The 20,323-nt window shown below is 39.3% G+C and overlaps 1 protein-coding gene across 1 annotated transcript in view; it reads left to right on the plus strand.

The window, feature by feature from the left end:
* The window catches only part of MIA3 (MIA SH3 domain ER export factor 3), a 68,990-nt gene extending 49,694 nt beyond the window's left edge, over positions 1 to 19,296 (plus strand). The window contains exons 14-33 of the mRNA XM_072410296.1: positions 522 to 593; positions 697 to 801; positions 1,517 to 1,627; positions 2,334 to 2,405; positions 2,509 to 2,613; positions 3,570 to 3,782; positions 5,205 to 5,327; positions 6,899 to 6,989; positions 7,839 to 7,977; positions 8,457 to 8,558; positions 9,717 to 9,777; positions 9,912 to 9,947; positions 10,526 to 10,593; positions 10,684 to 10,784; positions 11,123 to 11,260; positions 12,939 to 13,007; positions 13,564 to 13,631; positions 13,745 to 13,816; positions 15,932 to 16,088; positions 18,379 to 19,296. Coding sequence (XP_072266397.1) covers positions 522 to 593; positions 697 to 801; positions 1,517 to 1,627; positions 2,334 to 2,405; positions 2,509 to 2,613; positions 3,570 to 3,782; positions 5,205 to 5,327; positions 6,899 to 6,989; positions 7,839 to 7,977; positions 8,457 to 8,558; positions 9,717 to 9,777; positions 9,912 to 9,947; positions 10,526 to 10,593; positions 10,684 to 10,784; positions 11,123 to 11,260; positions 12,939 to 13,007; positions 13,564 to 13,631; positions 13,745 to 13,816; positions 15,932 to 16,088; positions 18,379 to 19,118 — 2,643 coding nt within the window. The 3' untranslated portion in view covers positions 19,119 to 19,296. The remainder of the gene's footprint in view (positions 1 to 521; positions 594 to 696; positions 802 to 1,516; positions 1,628 to 2,333; positions 2,406 to 2,508; positions 2,614 to 3,569; positions 3,783 to 5,204; positions 5,328 to 6,898; positions 6,990 to 7,838; positions 7,978 to 8,456; positions 8,559 to 9,716; positions 9,778 to 9,911; positions 9,948 to 10,525; positions 10,594 to 10,683; positions 10,785 to 11,122; positions 11,261 to 12,938; positions 13,008 to 13,563; positions 13,632 to 13,744; positions 13,817 to 15,931; positions 16,089 to 18,378) is intronic.
* Positions 19,297 to 20,323: the final 1,027 nt, after the last annotated feature.

Below are 20,323 nucleotides of genomic sequence, written 5' to 3' on the forward strand. Positions count from 1 at the left end.
TTTAAAGTAATACTACCTTCTTTTTTGGGGAGGGGGTTTAAAACACTTTTTTGATAGAAAAATAAAAGTTAAGACCCGGCGATAAAGACAGAATGGCTGTGCAGAGCCTCTTGGGATAGAAACATCATGAATCCAAGGAGGCTTCTGGCTGCTTCTTCTGCACATAGCTGATCCCAGCATATCAGGGCTTCATAATGATCACATGCCAATAGGAAATTGATCAGTTGGTCAAGTGTAAAATTGGCATCAGGTCCAACATGTGCACCAGACAAAAGGTATGGAAATAATCTGAATAATAAAGGCAGGTGGAAGGCCAACTTTATGGAGCTTTTATTTCCACGATCTCCATACCCTCTAGCACTTTTTTCTTTCATCCTAATAAATGGTTTTCTTTCTTGTTCAGATATCTATTGCTTTTTGTAATGTATCTAATGTGCCTTTTCTTTTTAAGCAGATGAATTACATTTTGTCCACAGAATCCATTCTGTTGCTATAAACCTAATCATATTTTATTCTTCTAGATATATGAAGGACAGAAATCCATAGAGCAGCTAAAGCAGCAATATGAACAACATTCAGCAGAACTCTCAGAGGTAACCTATTATTTTAAGTCTGTTGGCATCTGGCTTGATTTCAGTTTTTCATTGTTTTTTTGTCTCTGTTTGTTTTCATAATACTCTTGTTGTTTTCTTGCAGCTGCAAATTGCCCTAAATGAAGCCAAAATGAAGGAGCAGAAAGTACGCTTTGATCTTCGCATTGTGCAGGAGGAAAACGTCAGTCTAAAGGAAAGGAAGGAGCAGGTATGCAGTTTGATCTCCCCATACAAGCTGACACATCTGTGCTTATTTTTCATCAAACCTTTGAGTGTTTGACATTTCTTGTATGCTGTTGCATGCTGCTATTCTTTCCACCAACTCTACACCACTACAGAGAGATCTATGGCAGCCTAAAAAGACCCTCTCACTAAATATTGTGAAGTGAAAGATTCAATAGATTCTTTTTCCTTAACTTGACCACAACCAGTGACAGTGCTCATGTTGGAAAAGAGCTGTCTCTGGGGAAAAATAGAACAACAATACTACTTGATCACTGGGATTTTCCAAAATGTAAAGAAAACACTTTTCTGTTCAGTGTCAGGCAGACTCAGTGTACAGAAATGTGAAAATCAACCTTAGAAAGTTGTGTTAATTATTTTGTCATCATTCTGAAGTATCATTCTGCTAATTACTCCCATCATATTACAAGTGCATTTCCTTTCTGTTTCTGTCAAATAAGGTTTTATGCTTGCACAGCACATATCACACCCATGCGTAATATGTATTTTCTTCTTGATACAGTGAAATATTTACAGTAAGTTTTAGTAGTTGGTATTACCTAGATGTAGTTAAAATGAAGGTGTGTACATATTCCTGGACTTCTTTTTATTTCCAAGCAAAGTATTTTGTAGCATTTTGTAGTGTATTATGTAATCCAGAATCAAGGTATCTTTAGTTTATGTTTTTGGTTTTCTTCTAGGCCACGGTTAAGGAGCTGAAGAACAGTAACAAGCAATTGGATGCCAAAATGAGGAACTTATCGCAGGAGCTGCTCTCTCAGAAAAGTCAGAACAAAAGGAAACAGGAAATGGTAAAACTTTGTCAGCTTCTGAAACTGAATTGACCAAAAATCCACAGCTGCATGTTTTATTTCATGACACATGCAACCAGCTGCTTTTTTTTTTTTTTTTTTTTAGTTCTTTTTTAAAGCAGACATAAACTAAAAGTTTTACCTTGTATAAAAGGGTAGACAAACCCTTTATATAAAGTAATACTACCTTCTTTTTTGGGGGTTAAAAACACTTTTTTAAGGGGGTTAAAAACACTTTTTTAAAAGAAAAATAAAGGTTAAGACCCGGCGATAAAGACAGAATGGCTGTGCAGAGCCTCTTGGGATGGAAACATCATGAGTCCAAGGAGGCTTCTGGCTGCTTCTTCTGCACATGGCTGATCCCAGCATATCAGGGCTTCATAATGATCACATGCCAATAGGAAATTGATCAGTTGGTGTAAAATCGGCATCAGGTCCAATCATGTGCACCAGCCAAAAGGTATGGAAATAATCTGAATAATAAAGGCAGGTGGAAGGCCAGCTTTATGGAGCTTTTATTTCCATGATCTCCATACCCTCTAGCACTTTTTTCTTTCATCCTAATAAATGATTTTGCTTCTTGTTCAGATATCTAGTGCTTTTTGTAATGTATGTAATGTGCCTTTTCTTTTTAAGCAGATGAATTACATTTTGTCCAAAGAATCCATTCTGTTGCTATAAACTTAATCATATTTTATTCTTTTAGATATATGAAGGACAGAAATCCATAGAGCAGCTAAAACAGCAATATGAGCAGCATTCAGCAGAACTCTCAGAGGTAACCTATTATTTTAAGTCTGTTGGCATCTGGCTTGGTTTCAGTTTTTCATTGTTTATTTGTCTCCGTTCGTTTTCATAATACTCTTGTTGTTTCCTTGCAGCTGCAAATTGCCCTAAATGAAGCCAAAATGAAGGAGCAGAAAGTACGCTTTGATCTTCGCAGTGTGCAGGAGGAAAACGTCAGTCTAAAGGAAAGGAAGGAGCAGGTATGCAGTTTGATCTCCCCATACAAGCTGACACATCTGTGCTTATTGTATATCCGGTATGGGATTATTCATTAAACTTACCCATCTTGTTCCTTTCACCACAGTACAGTGAGGCTTATGACGTCCTATTTAAAACCACATCGTGAATCTTAATCATGTGCTATTGGCAGCAAATAAGTAGTCTTCCACGTCTTACCTGTATTATATAGTCCAGTAACCCCATATGTTATGATTTTGAGCTTTGGGTTTCTCGTTATATAATAAATCTGCTCACAGGGAAAACGAAACCTCGAACCTTGTTTTCCTCGAAGGAGATTACTTTACTTTCCTATGGTACTACCACAGGCATCTTAGGCAGACAAAGGGCCAAAATGGATGCTAGCTAAGTAAATTGGTCTTTTAAATTTAGTAGAGTGGAATCATGGCTTGTAACTTAGAATTATTATTATTAATATTATTATTAATAATAATATTAGTAATACTACAGTATTTATATATCGCCAACATATTAGGGATCACTGTACTAAGGGGTTGCAACTGACAGACTGATACAGGAGGAGGAGAGGAGGACCCTGCCTCAAGGAGCTTACAATCCAAGAAGTGGGAAAATTATCTCACAATAGGAGGGGAGTTAGGGTTAACATGTCTTCATTTATTCATTTTAGTTTTTAAGCGTAATAAGGAAATAACTGGGTTAGGAGTTTGTCCTGTCCTGGTCTAAGAAAGTTTTGCTGTTAGTTGTGGCATGTTGTAGTGGAAGGAATGTGGGCACAAGCTTTACAGGATGCCGAGTCCTTGACTACGAATTAGCTTTTTCTTCATTATTAGAAATAGGGGGAAAAAAGGGGCTCAATTTACAGCAGCAGTTCCTAAATTGATATTCTTCTCATTCAAAAGCAATAGAACAGTTTTTCATTGGACAAAAGTTCTTTAACATTGTTCTGAATGTGTTTTAGCTGCTGAAAGAAGCTGAAGGCTGGAGTGAGAGACAGCGAGAGCTGGAAGAACAGATTCAGCTTCAGCAGAAATCTAACAAGGATATAGAGGAAGCTCTGGCCTACAAAGAAAATGAGATTGAAGTAAGTCAAAGTCGTTTCTCTTTGGTGACTGAACAATGTAAGACTACTAGTGTCAATCTAAAGACTACTTTTTCCATACAAATAATTCAAGCACAAATGTAGTCTCCTCATAAACTTTAGAAATTGAATAAGCTTGTATCAAAAAGGAACGTGGTTATCTGCTTAAACATTTATACATTTTTGTAATTCTTCCCAAGCAGAAAACTAATTTCAGCAGCGGAGGACTTAAGCAAACTGTAACGCGATATTCTCCATACAATGGTCTGCTACCCCCTTGTTTTTTCCCCACTGCATTGCTGCAACCTGCATAGAGTATCAATTGTAGCAGGACCGGAGGTGTTTGTCAGAACTTCATACAGAGGCTTATACTCCTACATAGAGTGCTTTGGTTATTATTTGCACGCATGCGCCGACGTCATCGTACACGCCGACATACACGCTACGGAGGGAGAAGAAGCCGGCCGGCTTCTTCTTCCTGGAGAGGGCACCCGACGCTGGAGGACGACGCTGGATCGCAGCGGGACCAGGTAAGTGATCGATAAACCCGAGCTTTTCTCACTGTATTTTCATACAGTGAGAAAAGTTCGGGGTTATCGATAATTGTAATTATTTTAACCCCGAACCAAGGTCGGGGTTATCGCTCGGGTGATTAAACCTGCCTCTCATTTCCTTCACCAAAGTACAGCGAGACTTATGAATTCCTATTTAAGACCACATTGTGAAGTTCAATCATGTGCTATTGGCAGCAAATAAGTAGTCTTCCACGTCTTACCTGTATTATATATATAGTCCAGTAACCCCATATGTTATGATTTTGAGCTTTGGGTTTCTCGTTATATAATAAATCTGCTTACAGGGAAAACGAAACCTCGAACCTTGCTTTCCTCGAATGAGATTACTTTACTTTCCTATGGTACTACCACAGGCATCTTAGGCAGACAAAGGACCAAAATGGATGCTAGCTAAGTAAATTGGTCTTTTAAATTTAGTAGAGTGGAATCATGGCTTGTAACTTACAATTATTAATATTATTAATAATACTACAGTATTTATATATCGCCAACATATTAGGCATCACTGTACAAAGGGGTTGCAATTGACAGACTGATACAGGAGGAGGAGAGGAGGACCCTGCCTCAAGGAGCTTACAATCCAAGAAGTGGGGGAATTATCTCACAATAGGGGGGGGAGTTCTAACATGTCTTCATTTATTCATTTTAGTTTTTATGCGTAATAAGGAAATAACTGGGTTATGGGTTTGTCCTGTCCTGTTCTTAGAAAGTTTTGCTGTTAGTTGTGGCATGTTGTAGTGGAAGGAATGTGGGCACAAGCTTTACAGGATGCTGAGTCCTTGACTACGAAATTTGCTTTTTCTTCATTATTAGAAATAGGGGGAAAAAAGGGGTCAATTTACAGCAGCAGTTCCTAAATTGATATTCTTCTCATTCAAAAGCAATAGAACACTTTTTCATTGGACAAAAGTTCTTTAACATTGTTCTGAATGTGTTTTAGCTGCTGAAAGAAGCTGAAGGCTGGAGTGAGAGACAGCGAGAGCTGGAAGAACAGATTCAGCTTCAGCAGAAATCTAACAAGGATATAGAGGAAGCTCTGGCCTACAAAGAAAATGAGATTGAAGTAAGTCAAAGTCGTTTCTCTTTGGTGACTGAACAATGTAAGACTACTAGTGTCAATCTAAAGACTACTTTTTCCATACAAATAATTCAAGCACAAATGTAGTCTCCTCATAAACTTTAGAAATTGAATAAGCTTGTATCAAAAAGGAACGTGGTTATCTGCTTAAACATTTATACATTTTTGTAATTCTTCCCAAGCAGAAAACTAATTTCAGCAGCGGAGGACTTAAGCAAACTGTAACGCGATATTCTCCATACAATGGTCTGCTACCCCCTTGTTTTTTCCCCACTGCATTGCTGCAACCTGCATAGAGTATCAATTGTAGCAGGACCGGAGGTGTTTGTCAGAACTTCATACAGAGGCTTATACTCCTACATAGAGTGCTTTGGTTATTATTTGCACGCCCAAATCAAAAGAAAAACTTGGGCTCTGCTGTCCGCAAAGGTTTCCGAGTATGGATATTACTCATTCATGTTACCTGTGTTTCCAGGTGTAAAGAGCCAACCAACTACATGCTAATTTCACCTTGACAATAAAAAAAAAAAAGCTGAACGGAGTAAACAACTGACTTGATATGCTATTTTTCTGGTCACATATTTTTTGATTTTTGCAGTCCCATTCTTGCTTCATCCTTTGTGTAGGTTAAATTTTTTGTTACACTTGTTGCGCTCCGATACCCTTGACAATGCTCACATATAACAGTCTCCTCATATAACGATATCCCTGACAAGGCTCACTTATAACGGTTCCTCCCCATGTGACAAGACTCGCATATAACGGTTCCCCCCATATAACGATACCCCTGACAAGTCTCACATATAACGGTCACCCACATATAACAATACCCCTGACAAGTCTCACATATAACGGTCTAGGGTCTGCCAAATTTTAGCTGTACATTTTTTTGTGCACCACGCAGTTTTTTTTTAATATGTTTACAGTTTGGTCCAGCTGCTACTTATGCCCCACAATATCTGTTTATTCTTGCAGAGTTTGTACTCTACCAGCCAAGCCATTGTTACTATTTCTTTGGCGCACAGTACAGAAAATATTGAACAATTAATCTTAGTCATTGTCATCCAAAGGGCCTTACATTTTGATATAACCAACCGAAATATAGAAATGCTAATTTAAGTATTTTTTGGTTTTAAGTCCTTTTTTAGCAATGCTATTCCATAACATAAACAAAAAAAGTTCAATGTTCTTTACCACAAGCTGGAATCTTCTACCTCTGGGCCCAAGCAGTCTACTGAGTCCCTGCTGTTTATCTGGCAGCAGCAAAGGTTAGGTGCTTGTGAGCCATATGTTGGCTTCCTCTGTCTAATCGACCAAACAGCAGACTGCTTGGGCCAGTTAGGCTTTTAGAGAATAAAGCCAGAACATGCAAAACCAGTGCAAGCTTTTGAAGAATTTAAAAACTGCATTTAGTGTCCTTGAATTGGCCCCCAGTTGAGGCTAAGGTTCAGCAGCCTTTAGTGGATAGTTCTATAAAGAGCAGTAGGATCCAGTTACATATGTTATGTTGGTGGAAATAAATTCAGCAGAATGATTTACAAACATTTCTGTTTTAGATTAAAACAACACTATCAATAATCGAAGAAGAAAAAACTTTGTATCAGAGGAAGCTGAATGATGAGGTTTCTGCACGACATGAACTAGAAGGTTGGAAATCATTATTTATTTGGTTGCCTTATTTCTAAATACTGCAAGTTTTGTAATGTATGAGATTCTTCATATTTGTATCCTATCCTCCCCAGAAGAATGTACACTGATGTCCTTAACACAGTTCTACCCAGTGTATTGCAATTTTCATTCTCAATATGCTACTAGTATTTTTTAAATGAAAGGAGAAAAGCCAATCATGTGGGGGTAACCCAATCAAAGAAAAAAACATAGAACCCAGATAGTGTTCCTGATTAGATTTGCAATGCCCATAATAGCAAGACTGGAGCTCCTAGCACTAAACCCACAATTAACATTACTTTTTTTTTTCTTTTCCTTACTACCTAAATTAAAGTTACTCACTTTTTCCCTCCATTGATTTCTACTTACTATGATTCATGTGGCCAAGTGACCTGTTTTTATTCCTCACATTACAGCAGAGCAGTAAATGCACTTACATAGTACAACACACAGGCTTCTAACAGACTGTATTCTGAGGCCAGAAATCAGTCCTATAGAACTCTATTAGTCTGTACTGTACGGGTGCATCTACTAATTGAATGTATTAGTATAAATCTGTCGAGGGTTGCTGGAAAAAATGCACCTGTGATTGTAAAAAAGTGCAACTGTTCTTTAAATGAAAATACAGTTATCCTTTAATAAAAGGAAATACAGTTTTTATAAAGGACTGTTTTAGATGCATTGGGATGTCAGAGTAAGTTGCTGTCCACCTACATTTCATGGAATCCTATTACTGAATACACATATAAGCCTAGTAAACAAAGTAACTTTTCTCTTTTGAAGAAATAGCCATGCATTTGTTTGGTTCTGTGTCTCCTGTTTCTTTAGAGCAAATGAAGCAACTTCAGCATAACAGCAGTTCTCTGCAGGCGGACAAAACACGTCTGGACAATGAATGTAAGACTCTGCGCCAGAAAGTAGAGATCCTCACCGAGCTTTATCAGCAAAAAGAAATGGCACTGCAAAAGTAAATATTGTTAATGTTATAATATACAAAGATAACGTTTCTTTATCTTTCTGTACAATTACTGACAGGTCTTATTATTGTTTTGTTGCTCTGGATGGTTTGCAGGGAACATGGTTTTCTGCATCATAATATGATGGCAGTTTAAAATAATTACAGCCCCGCTATAGTAAGATTTTCTGTGCTGTTCAATTTTACCCTTAATAACTTCTCCACTGCCTGTGTTGCAAAATCTGTCACCTCCAGAGCATTAAAAAATACTTTGCACACCCTACTGCGCTCATTGATTTCATTTTCCGGCTGCTATGTCGCTACTTTGTTTTGTAGTTATGTAGGGAGTTAATGGGAGTCTGACTACAGAAACATTTCTGAAAAGCCTTTTAGTCCATTAATTTCACAGCAGTGTTCAGCAATGCTTGCAGAATGAGAAGTGAGTCATTTTAACTAATTTTTTCATGTGATCTACTGTGATTTTTCTCTAGGAAACTGACCCAGGAGGAGTATGAGCGCCAGGAGAAGGAGCAGAAATTATCTGCAGCAGATGAAAAGGCCATCCTCGCCATCGACGAAGTGAAAATTTACAAGTACAGTATTGTGCCTCTCTGTCACTGATAGGTCTGGTACAGATGCCTAATAATTGTCACTGGAAAAAATCAATAGTGATTGTAGGAATGAGCATGCGATGTACAGGCAGCAGTTCCTTTTTCTATGGAAAGGGGGAAGATATTGTACTAGAGGAAGGTGTCCTGCTGCATCCTCCACATAATGAACAATAATGATTGTTAGCAGTCTATTGTATAGTGGCATGGTGAAATGCTAAACTACATTGGATCACTTTACTCTAGATTTACTCTTTAGTTTTAGCTTTAGTGCTGACATAGGGACAACAGAAGCACAGACAGTATAATGTTAACATTTCTATCTTAAAGTAATTGTATAGGCATGACACAGTTTAACCCCAAACAGCTCACTTTTGCTATACTAAAGGGCATTAATGCTTTTCTTTTCACTATCGTTCTTATGGAAACTGCTTTTATTACTTCCTGTGATGTCTTGCATGGTCATCTGGTGGGGAGAGATATCACAGGGTGCTTTAGGTCAGTTCCTGTCAGCTTAGGTATATTCTCTGGGGCTGCCCCTACACACAGTGTGTTAGCAGGCTCTTGGGAAGGTCAGACCAACAACATTTTTTTGCTAGGTGGGAATAAGTATAGTTTTGTAGTACAGCAAGCAAGTGTAAACATTTTTTTTGTCACATATGCTAAAAAATAAAAACCCCCCTTTGCTGGCTGGACTGCCTAACCTTTTCCAAAATATTTACATAAAATTAATACTAAACCTATCTTACCCCCATTGCTAGTGATGATGTCACTGTGGGACGCAAAACAGAGATTTTGCCTGGTTTCACAGGAATTTACCTAAAAGGATAGAGAAGCAAGACATGAGTAAGGCAAGTGCAAGTCTGCTATTTAGGTAGAATGTCTTCAATAAATATAAAAAGCCAAAGATTAACTTTGTTGATCTTAGTGGAAGCTAGGGTGGTCATAGGGGGCAGCGTCACTAGGAAAAAGTAGTAGATCTACTTTCTGTATACTCATTGATGTGAATGTATTTGCTATTATGTAAGACTTGCGCTATTGATATGGATCAGCATTTTGTAATTATCCAGAAATTATAGATCAGATAACTGATAAAGTGAAAGTTATCAGTGTATTTTAAAATGTATTTTGCTTTATTTGCAGGCAGCGAATTCAGGAAATGGAGGAGGAACTGCAGAAAACTGAGCGATCTTTTAAGAACCAAGTAAGAGAATTTTTTAAAGTATTCCCTTTGCAAAAATTCTGTTTTCACCTCTGCAGGGATTAGATGTCAGTCAGATTTCAGAGCGTTCAGAGTAATGTCCTTTCTGACAGTTATTCTTTGCTCACTTTTTTCAGATTGCGGGTCACGAGAAGAAAGCCCATGAAAACTGGGTAAGTGGTTACATGAAGCTTTCTTGGGTCATACTAGCAGTGACTGATATTGTTGCAGATCTAGATATTTTTTTTATTTTTAGATTGATTTGGAAGGAGGTATATTTTTTTAAAGTCTGTAATACCAACATTAATTAATGGGAAAAGTTGTCACCTGGACAGGAATGCATCATCAACATGCGAACATTGTCAAAATTTATTTAACCCTCACTATTCTTTTGTCAGTGTGTCCTATACAGAGGTTTCTCATCATTTTCTGCCAATAACTATTCGGTCCCGTGGTACATTTTTTTCTGATAAGTGTTTGGATTAGTTATAAAGTGTCTTTTGGGATCTTGAGGGGGCTGCTCATAAAAATGAAAGTAATGAATGCGAGCCCCAGTTGAAGCTGTGTGTGCAGTAGGTTTAAACCATGTCATTTCAAGATTGGCAAGAATTATTTTTTGCTCCATTGACTTGATGTTTAAATATTTAAACATATCCTATTAGAAAAATAAATCCCCAAAATTGTATTCTGGGCTTCCTAAAAAGTTCAGCATTTGCTGCCTTGTGACTCACTTTAATTTTTGTTTTTGTAGCTTATTGCTCGCACAGCTGAAAGAACCTTGGCAGAGGAGAAACGAGAATGTGCAAACTTAAGACAAAAGTAAGTCCTTCCTCGTTCATGATTATCACTGATCCTTGTTTTTAGAAGGTGGGAGATTTTTAATAATTGCCATTCCTTTTCTTATTCCAGGTTAATTGAAGTAAACCAAAGGATTGTAGCCCTTCAAAGACCATCCATTGTAAAGCCAACTCCTGGTAGACCTGAACATCATCAGCCACCACCCAGGAGAGGTATGGGATAAAGTCCACTTCCCACCAATCTCCCATAACAATGCTTCATTTTAAATGTGCCTAAATGGCATTCTGTTTTAACAGTAGTATGTTTTTCTTAACTAGTTCATTAAATGACCTCTGTGGAATAGGCCCTGCCCTTAAGAGCATTGCTCTTTCCATTATGGTTAGTGCTTCCCTTACAGAAGGTGAAAGTCTTGTGTCTTCCAATGAATCTTTAAAGAAACCTACATTCAGTGTAGCCAAATCTATTGTGAAATGTATATCAACAAACCGAGGATTTATGTTGCACATTATGGAATACCTATATATTTGTTTATTTTTTTTTTAACATTCAGGTGCCCTGAGCAGAGATGGCTCTTTTGGTCCTTCACCAGTGAGTGGAGGTGCTCCATCTCCTCCTATTATGATGGATGCATCTGTTCGATCAGCTTCTGCTAACCTCAGCAGATCAGAGGACCTAAAGGGAAATACTGGTTAGTGTCACATATATGTTACACGTTGCAATTCTAGTAATTTTACTACACATAAAAAAAATGTTACTCATGTTGCCAGAAAATGTCACTAGAACTGGAAATAAGATAAACATTTTACCAGGTAGGCTGCACTCCAGTGTGTTGGAGAGACCAAAAGGAGGGCAACTATGCTAAAGAAATTCCACCCAATTTTATCAATTTTATCTCTTCTATTAGGCGTTTGTATGCAGGGGGTGGCTGTAACATAAGCAGACTGTGTATTTTCATGCAATGTCTCCATTAAAGCTGACATTTAGACTGCTTATATTTTGCTTTCCCTGTTTCCTCTTTTTACTCATCAACATGGGAAGGATATTTTTAAAATTAGGCTTTCTCTTTTCATTGCATAATGTATTTTAGATCTAGTGAACCTTTTATTATTTTTATTATTAGTGTTATTAAAAAACAGGATTTATATAGCGCCAACATATTACGCAGTGATTTATTACTTTAAATAGGGGTTGCAAATAACAAATACAGACAGTGACACGGGAGGAGAGGACCCTGCCACAAAGAGCTTGCAATCTAGGTTACTAGCTCTTTCTTTTTCTGTGCAATGCACACAGTTCATGTTTTGTGAGATCTTCTTTAAGACATCACAGCATTTTGTCTAAGTACTCCTCCCATGGGGCTCCCATACCTAACGCAAGTAGTGGCCCTTTTGCAAATACTAGAGTTCCTTTATGGCCAGTGTTGTCACTCTGGGGGACCAAGCAGTTCCTGGACAGAGACTGCATTTGCATGCAGACCGTCCTAGTCAATGCACACATGATGCTTTGCCTTTTTGATTGAAAGAATTGAAATCCAGTGAACGAAAGGTGCAGGTTAGGGACAGTTGGGAAGAAAAGGGCTAAATAATGATAGATTTTCTCCTGCTAGGAAGCAAGGTAGGTTACATTTAACTTGCTGCCGATTCTAATGCATATTAGAAGCTCACAGAATGCAGTAAAATCAACAAAAGCAATTTTATTACAGTAGAGGAGCCTTTAAGCAAAAGAAAGCCAGTTTGTAGTCACCATGGGTTACTTATCTTTACTTGTCTGTTCACATTATTAAATACATTTCGGTGATTTAAAGTTGTGTTTGACCTAAATGATCTTAATCAAACAATGTTGTTTTTATATCTGTCATTTATTTTTTTAAAACCATTGCCAGGAAAAAGACATTTATTTTCTTTGTAATGTGAATTTGCTCATAAAAAAAACGATACTGCAGCTTTTATGTTATCCCGCTAATCCCTTGAATCCCCAGCGACCCACCAGTGACATCCAATTTATCTGAGGGGGGGGAGACAATCAGACACACTTTGGCTTGCTTTATGTGTGTTTTGTTTGATACTCCTTTATGATCTCACCCAGAAAGCTTGTAGAGGGACTTATTAAGTAACATTATTGTTCTCTTCCCATTACTTGTGCTTAGTCTGGCAAAATACTAACCTTTTGGGAGAGCTGGGAGCAGCAAGTATGAGTGCTGACCTCTGTCTCTAAATAGCGAGCGCTTCGTTAGTGGAGGTCATAAGAAGGTTGTGTTTCTCAGTTACTTGGCTTATTTGGGTTGAAGACTTGTCATCAAAGCAACATCCTGACAGATAGGAAACACTATTTTTATGCTAAATATGTTTCATGTATGTGTTCTGCAGGTGGAATAGATGGCCCTTCAGGTACCAGACGTCCTCCACATGACATGTCTGGAAGAACATCAGCTCCTGGTCAGTACATGTAATTGCTGAATGTAGTCCCTGCTCTGTAGCTTTCTTTCTCTGTGACTTTTTATGCATTTGTTTTAATAAAGCTGAACTCCAGCCAGATAAAAAAAAACACCTTTTGGCAGTTTCCCACTTCTTAAGTAGGGCTCCGATAATGATGTCCTAAATTGTCTGAGATATTGGCAAGGAGGGGGGCCAGATGGCCAGTTTTCGGGATTTTTTAGGAGTAGTGACTGTTTGTGTACACAGGAGATTGGAACCTTTAACTCTTCCCACCACATTCTGTAGATTACCATTCCCTTAATATATTTTCCTATCTGCCATTATTACCCATTTGCACAGTGTGACCCTGGTAGACTTCTGGCCTGTTAGAGGAAGCTGCAATACTACTTGTGTCTTCTTTCTAATCATAAACAGAGTGAAGAGCATCTAGAAAATAGGTCCGGCTATTCTCAAATACAGGTTGCTCCCTGCTCATAAAGAAACCTTTTCACATCCATACCATGTTATTTTCTATCGGCTGTGCCTCTTGACCTATATGTTCTTCTTTTTCTTGCAGTGGATCTTGGTCATTCAGCGTTATTGAATAGCGGTCCTAGGACATCATCCCCATCTGTGGAGGGATTGGTGAGTAGTTTTATAACATACTTGATCCTCTATTTTTTTATTATTTATTTTATCCTGTTTTTGTTCTTATGTGTATTTCTCTCTAAATCAATTTCTTCTTGTAAAACAAAAAGCCAAACCCCTCCAATGAGTCTGAGGCTCCCGTTATGTCTGCTAGTTCTCAGCAGCTTGAGGAATCCCCAGCAGTGAGTATGAGAAGCTGTGCATTGGGTTGGGTGCTCACCTAACTCATCCGGTGGGGAGCGGCCGGTATTAACATTGCATGGACTGAACCATTCTGCCAGGGAGACAAAACTTTTCTGTCTTTCTATTCTATACTAACAATACCTAGAGTGTCATGTAAGGGCATCTCTAGTGTGGATTGCTCTATGGAGACCTGGATTTACTGCTTTTTGGTAGGAATGGGGCCAGTTTAACTCATCAGATCCAAAAACAAAAAGAGGAGATGCTGAATGGTGAAACTGGCCTGCTTACAGATTTCTACATAATTCTATAACATGGGCTATTAAAAAGTTTGTGACCTGTATAGGAAAGGTTGGACACCTAACATTATAAATGCTACCAACGTTACAGTGCCATTGAAAAACAAATTGTAGAAACGAAGTCCAGAAATGTGCAGGTTTTGCTCAAAGTTGCATTGCAAGCAGATTAACATCTTGCCAGCCCATGCTGATATGTGTTCAGTATAAACGTTGTGTACATTGTGTAAGAAACTGGTGTACAAATCTAACTTCTATCCTTCTGCAATACACTAAATGTAAGGATGCAAAGCATCATAAGAAGCCGCTCATCTGTGCCTCAGTGTTCATGTTCTAACATACTGATAGGAGAAAAGTTTAGAATGGCGAGAGATTAGCTCTTTAGTGTTCTGCCTTCTCTAGATAGATAAAATGGGATGCTCAATATACAGATGAAATACATATAAGGGACAAGTCCAGCTTTGAACCCTATACTAACTATTGACTTCTAACTAGACTTCACAGCTATTGGGGAAAAAAAAGAATTTTAAAGAACAACAAAGCTTGATTAGAAAAGCAATGCATTACTACTACTTTATGGAATTTGATATGAAGGAGAGGGTTAGGTGACGCTAGTGATCAGCTAATTCCTCAGTCCATTACTTTGCTATAGCTGAAATCTCAGAGCAGGCATAGGATCCTTTTCACACATCAAGTGTAATCTTGTATCACAAGTAACTGGCAATACATTTTGTGGCCAGAACACCTTTCCCTTCACCAGGGCCTAATCTTTGCAATATAACATGGCTCGATCTGGTCTTTTCTCATATAAATGCTGTGACAGGTATCATTGGCATCAAGAAACGAAGGAAACCATTCTGATTTGCAAATATTGCCCCACTGTTCAGCACCTGGAGCTGCCATGGAATCACACAACTATTACAACTTCCTTGGAAATGATAAAAACTAGTACACGCAGGTGGCCTAAGCAGAGATGTTCCTCCTTCAAACCATGTTCGTCCTTTAAACCATGTTCCTTTGCAGTTCTAAATCAGTCCCATTCATATCTTGCTACAAAAAGGTCACAAGATGATTGTATTGAACAGTAAATTATCCTATACTGGATAGAATTTTGAGCCTTGTGGTAAAATTTCAGTATGGCTAGCAAAATGTTTTGCCTGAATACCATGAAGGTATTTTTTTTTTTTTTTTCAGATACAGAAAAATACCAGTTGATCTGCCAGAAATCCAGTAAGATTTTGACTTCCTGCCATTATCTGACAAGTCCACTGCACTTAAATACAGTCCGCTTACTAAAAAAAAGTTATTCTCTGGATTTCGGGCAGATCACCGGGTATTTTTCAGTACTTGCAGCATTAATAAAGTAATAAAGAACACACGGACCCCTGCATGTATTTTTAGGGATGTTTCAAATCTGATTTTTAAAAATAAACCAGTGATTTGAAAAATATGGAGGCTGAAGTTGCTGGCTTTATTAAAATGTATTCCTATTTGCCTGTTTTAGTATATGAGTCCCTGAACCAAAACAGTTAACAGCAAGTCAGAACTCAGGGCCTGATAGTGCTGGTGAATGTATTAAAGCCATCGCCATAGAAGCCAGACATTAAGCATTCTTCAGCAGAAGCAGCCTCCATATTTATGTCAGCTAAACCTTGCATTGCAGCATGCTTGCTGGTAATTGGTTAGCCTGCTCAGCCTATTTGGTGTATGTAAAGAATGTGACTGACCTGCTTAGAAAGGTTTTATGTTTATAATATTATGAATTATATTCAGGTGGATAAGACTTGTACCAATATTCTCCATGATGTTTAATGTTTCCAGGTTATGCCTGTAGCTAAAGGTCCTCCGTCATTTCCTGGCACTCCGGTGATGAACTCTCCGGCTGGTGCTCCTATGATGTCACAGCCTCCAGGCCGTTCAGTTGGTCCAACTCCACCAAGAGGACACTTCGCGTCTCGACCACTTCCTCCACCTCAAAGTAAGATATGACAGTCCTGCAGCTCAGTAAACTTTATCCAAATATTTAGAGTGTACATTTGCTTTCTACATATTAGTTCACTTTGTTAATACTAAATTCTAAATTGCCCCCACTTACCTTCCTAATCAAACTTAACACTCACATGCAGACCTTTGTGTTTGTTGAGTAAGTCCTATTGAGTGAAAAGCGTTGGGTTAGAGGAACCAAGCAAGGCTTGGGATTACTAAAACATTTTGAAGAATGCCGATTACTCCAAATGTGCCGCTGTTCCCCTTGTGTCAAAATCATTAAGTTTTGGTCTTGGAGGGGTAGATTGTTGGGCTGCTTTTATGAAATAACACTAAGGTAAGATATATTAGCATTTTATAGAAAAAAAAAACTATTATTCACTATTCTTTAGAAAACAACATACCATCTAGTTAGGGTTATAATCTATTGTAATCTCAAACTTCCCCTAAAATGTATGGAGAACAAGGGAGAAGATCAACAGCTAACACAAATAATACAAACCAATACTGAAGATCTCTTATAAAACTACTCATCTCTTTCCGAGCAGATCACAATAAAGGTAATATAATACTTGGAGATTGATCCTATGAGATTTTAATAGGGTGATTGAATAATTTAAAGAACACCTCCAGTTATGCAAAAAATATACCAGCTCTGCCCCCGCCTAATCATGGGCTATATTCTTTGCATTTGTTTACACCAACCCACAAGATATTCATATATGCAGAGTAAGCCCCATAGCTACCTGTATAAGTCTATGTGAAATGGCTGAAGTCCTATTAGAGAAGTCCTATTAATAGCTATGGGGCTGAACTGCTGAGACTGCAGCAGTAAAAAATATTTGTATTAGTTAAAGGTTTAAATCTGCTTGTGTATCCCCAGGCTTATATTGCATGGGAGCCTGCACAGAGCCAGCTTCTGGTATACTGCCCATGCTCGAACCGTAGATTTTATTGGGCCACCAATCCGTGTAAAGCCACACACATTTGCATCTAAGGGCTGTGCCTATAGTGTTTATTTTGAGTATAGATTATTATATATTCATGTATTGCTCTGGCTATAACAAATTAAACTGAAGTATAGTGCATGCGCTGCTTTTCAAAAGGTAATCATTTTATTTTTCCACCTTATAAGAATTTCCACGTTATAAATAGACCACAGAGAGAAATAGTTTCCTAGTAAACCCATCAGAATGTGTTTGTGGCTAGAGCGGCTCCGCCCCCGATACTCGCACCTTGTGTATTCCTCTATTGGAAAAGAAAGCTCGGAGAGCCCATTGCTGACCTGTCAGAAGAAGAATTGTGTTACAAATTTCTTGGCAGAGCGGAGGCTTGTGAGGGCAAGAAAGCAAAAACTTCACAGCATGGGATGAGAGGAGGAATAGTCTAGGACAAAGCCATATACTGGAAACTTTTTTTCCGGACTAAGGTTTGGGTAGGCAGGGAGACCGTTTGTTGGTGCTTTACTAAGAACACAGTGTGTCAAGACCTGATGATGGCAGCAGAATAGCCTGACCACAACACACCAGAGAAATATCTCTGGACCTGTGCACACAGCAGTACACAGCTCTGCACCTCTCATTGTGTTTTCGGTGCAAAACCAAGAAGAGAGTGCGACAACATAAAAAAATATATATATTTTAAACACAACCTGCAGCATCAGAAAAAGGGTGAAATCTCCTCACCATTGTTCCTGCCCACCTCCGGGTGTTCTTACTCCTCACCCTTTCCACCTCTCTTCTCCCCAACCTTGGTGTGCTCTCACTCCTCCACCTCTCTTTCTGTCATCCTCAGTGTTGTCCAATTCCTCCAGCTCTCCCCGCCTACTCCATCTTGTATTCTTCTCTCTCTTCCCATATGTTTTCACCCCTCCACCTCTCTTTCTGCCAACCTCCCCTCTCTTTGTGCTAACTTACTGTGCTCTCACTCCTTCCCCTCTCTTCCCACCGACCTCCTTTTTTTGCTCATGTTTTCTATGGTTTTAACCGTCCGGCATCTATTAATACCTATACAGAGCCTTGGGAAGATATTTAAAGCAAAAATAAAAAATTTAGTATTTGATAAAGCCATTAAGGATTAGATGTCACTCCATTTGAAAGATGCTTGTTGCAAAATTTTCAATTTCTGTTCAGCCTGTACTGTGGCTTTGTATAAAAGGTGAAGGACAGGGTGAATCCTGGGGCATAGTAAGGATTATTTGGTTACATTTGGCTCTGTATTTGCTGTTATATGTAGGTTATAATGCACTCCGGCAACTTATATTTTTGTTTTCTTTGTTTCAGTTCATGGCCCCCCACTGATTCCCAGAGATTTCCCTCCAAGGCCTTTGCTACCACCTGGTGGAATTCCCCATCCTGATCCAAGAGGCCTGATTCGAGGACCGTTGCCTCCTAGAGAATTTCCTCCTGGTCCTGTTCCAATGCACGGTCCTAGAGATTTCCCAATGCCACCGCCAGGAGTGAGAGATTTCCCACCAGGACTGCCACCTCCTGGGCCAAGGGACTTCCCGCCAGGTCCACCCTTGCCTGGATCCCGAGATTTCCCACCCGGTCCGCCTCCTCCTGGAGCTCGAGATTTCTTTCCAGGTCCTCGGGACTTCCCCCCCGGTCTTCCACCCCCAGGAGCTCAGGAGTTTCCTCCCGGAATGAGGGACTTCCCACCAGGTCCACGACCTCCAGGCGCCAGAGATTTTCCACCAGGGCTTCCTCCTCCAGGAGCCAGAGACTTCCCACCAGTACTGCCTCCTCCTGGTTCTAGAGAGTTTGTCCCAGGCCTACCACCTCTTGGAGCCAGGAATTTCCTACCAGGGCCACCACCAGGCTCTAGAGAATTTCTACCAGGCCCTCCACCGCCTGGGGCAAGAGACTTCCCCCCAGGTCCCCCACCCTCGGGACCTAGGGACTTTATACCAGGACCACATCCTGGAGTACCTTCTGGGCCTTCATTACCTGAACGACCTGTTCCTCCGCCACATAATGCAACATCACAGACAGATCATGAACAAGCCCAAAACAAACCCTAAAATTAGGCCTCTATTGACACATTTATTTCAAAATCAAGTTACCGGTTTACAAAAACCACCAATCTATTATATCATGTGTCTTATATTTGCAATAAATATTTTATTCAACCTCCTTAGAAATTTTAATAATTCTTTACAAATTTTCATTTTTTTTTTTTTTTGTATGTCTTTTTTTCGACCTATGTAAAGCTTAACTCTAAGCAGATATAAATCCCCACATTACTCGCCGGTCCCTGATCCCTTGCAGGGTTCCATCATCCACTTCCCTCTTTGGCCTTTTTGATTGTCTGGGCTGGGTTGACATAACTCCTGCAGTTCATCGCTGACAGGAGCAGAGGAAGCCAGGAATGCTGAATATCCTGGCAAAGCTGATAATGTACATACACAGCTCCACTTTTTCCCAAGAAATCTTGAGAAATCAGGTATGTAGGAGGAATCATTGCAGAAAGGAGCATCGTCTGTCTTTCTGCAATCATGACCGGCCTGATCATCTGTTCTCAAACATGCCATTTTAGTCCCACTTTAATAAATTACCTCTGTTCAATGCAAGCAGTGCAACTGTATTTGGCCTGGCATCAGCTTCCTGCAGTACAGAAGTCAAGAAAAGTAGAAACTTTGCAAGGAGTCAGTTGGTCCATGTGCTACAAGGAATCAGCCAATTGGAAAGAGCAGAATGACAGGATAAGACTTTTACTGTCCAATATCAAGTTGGGGGAGGGAATAAACCTATAAAAACTTTAATGCAGAAGGGAAAAATCAGATTCCCTGCCCTCCAAGACAAAGCTGTGCAAATCTCAATGGAGACAAATAGGAGCCAAAATATCTAAATAAGATGAGAAAAGCAGTGGGTGGAATAGGGCCTGACAGAAAACATAAGGTGCCACCTGGCTATTGATTATAGGTATTGGTATTATGTGAATGTCATTGATATCTGCCCATCGTTGGTAATATCTGCATGTTCTTCTTAATGAACACCGCCACTTCGCCCTGGCCATGCCCCTTCACTGTGGAGGCTCAAAAATTTGTTCATGAAATTGAACCGTGCTGGTGTAGCCCTTCTTCCCCTTTTCCCCCAGCCTGAGAGTCCCTGGCTTGCACTTTTGTTTTCTCAATTGTATGGTTTTTTTTGGTTTTTTTAAACAATGGTGGCTCCTCACGAGCACAGTTGGCTCAGTGGAAAACACATTAGTTTTGGTCCCAGGTTC

This window comes from Pyxicephalus adspersus, chromosome 4 (assembly GCF_032062135.1).
Source record: "Pyxicephalus adspersus chromosome 4, UCB_Pads_2.0, whole genome shotgun sequence".
NCBI classification, from domain to species: Eukaryota; Metazoa; Chordata; class Amphibia; order Anura; family Pyxicephalidae; genus Pyxicephalus; species Pyxicephalus adspersus.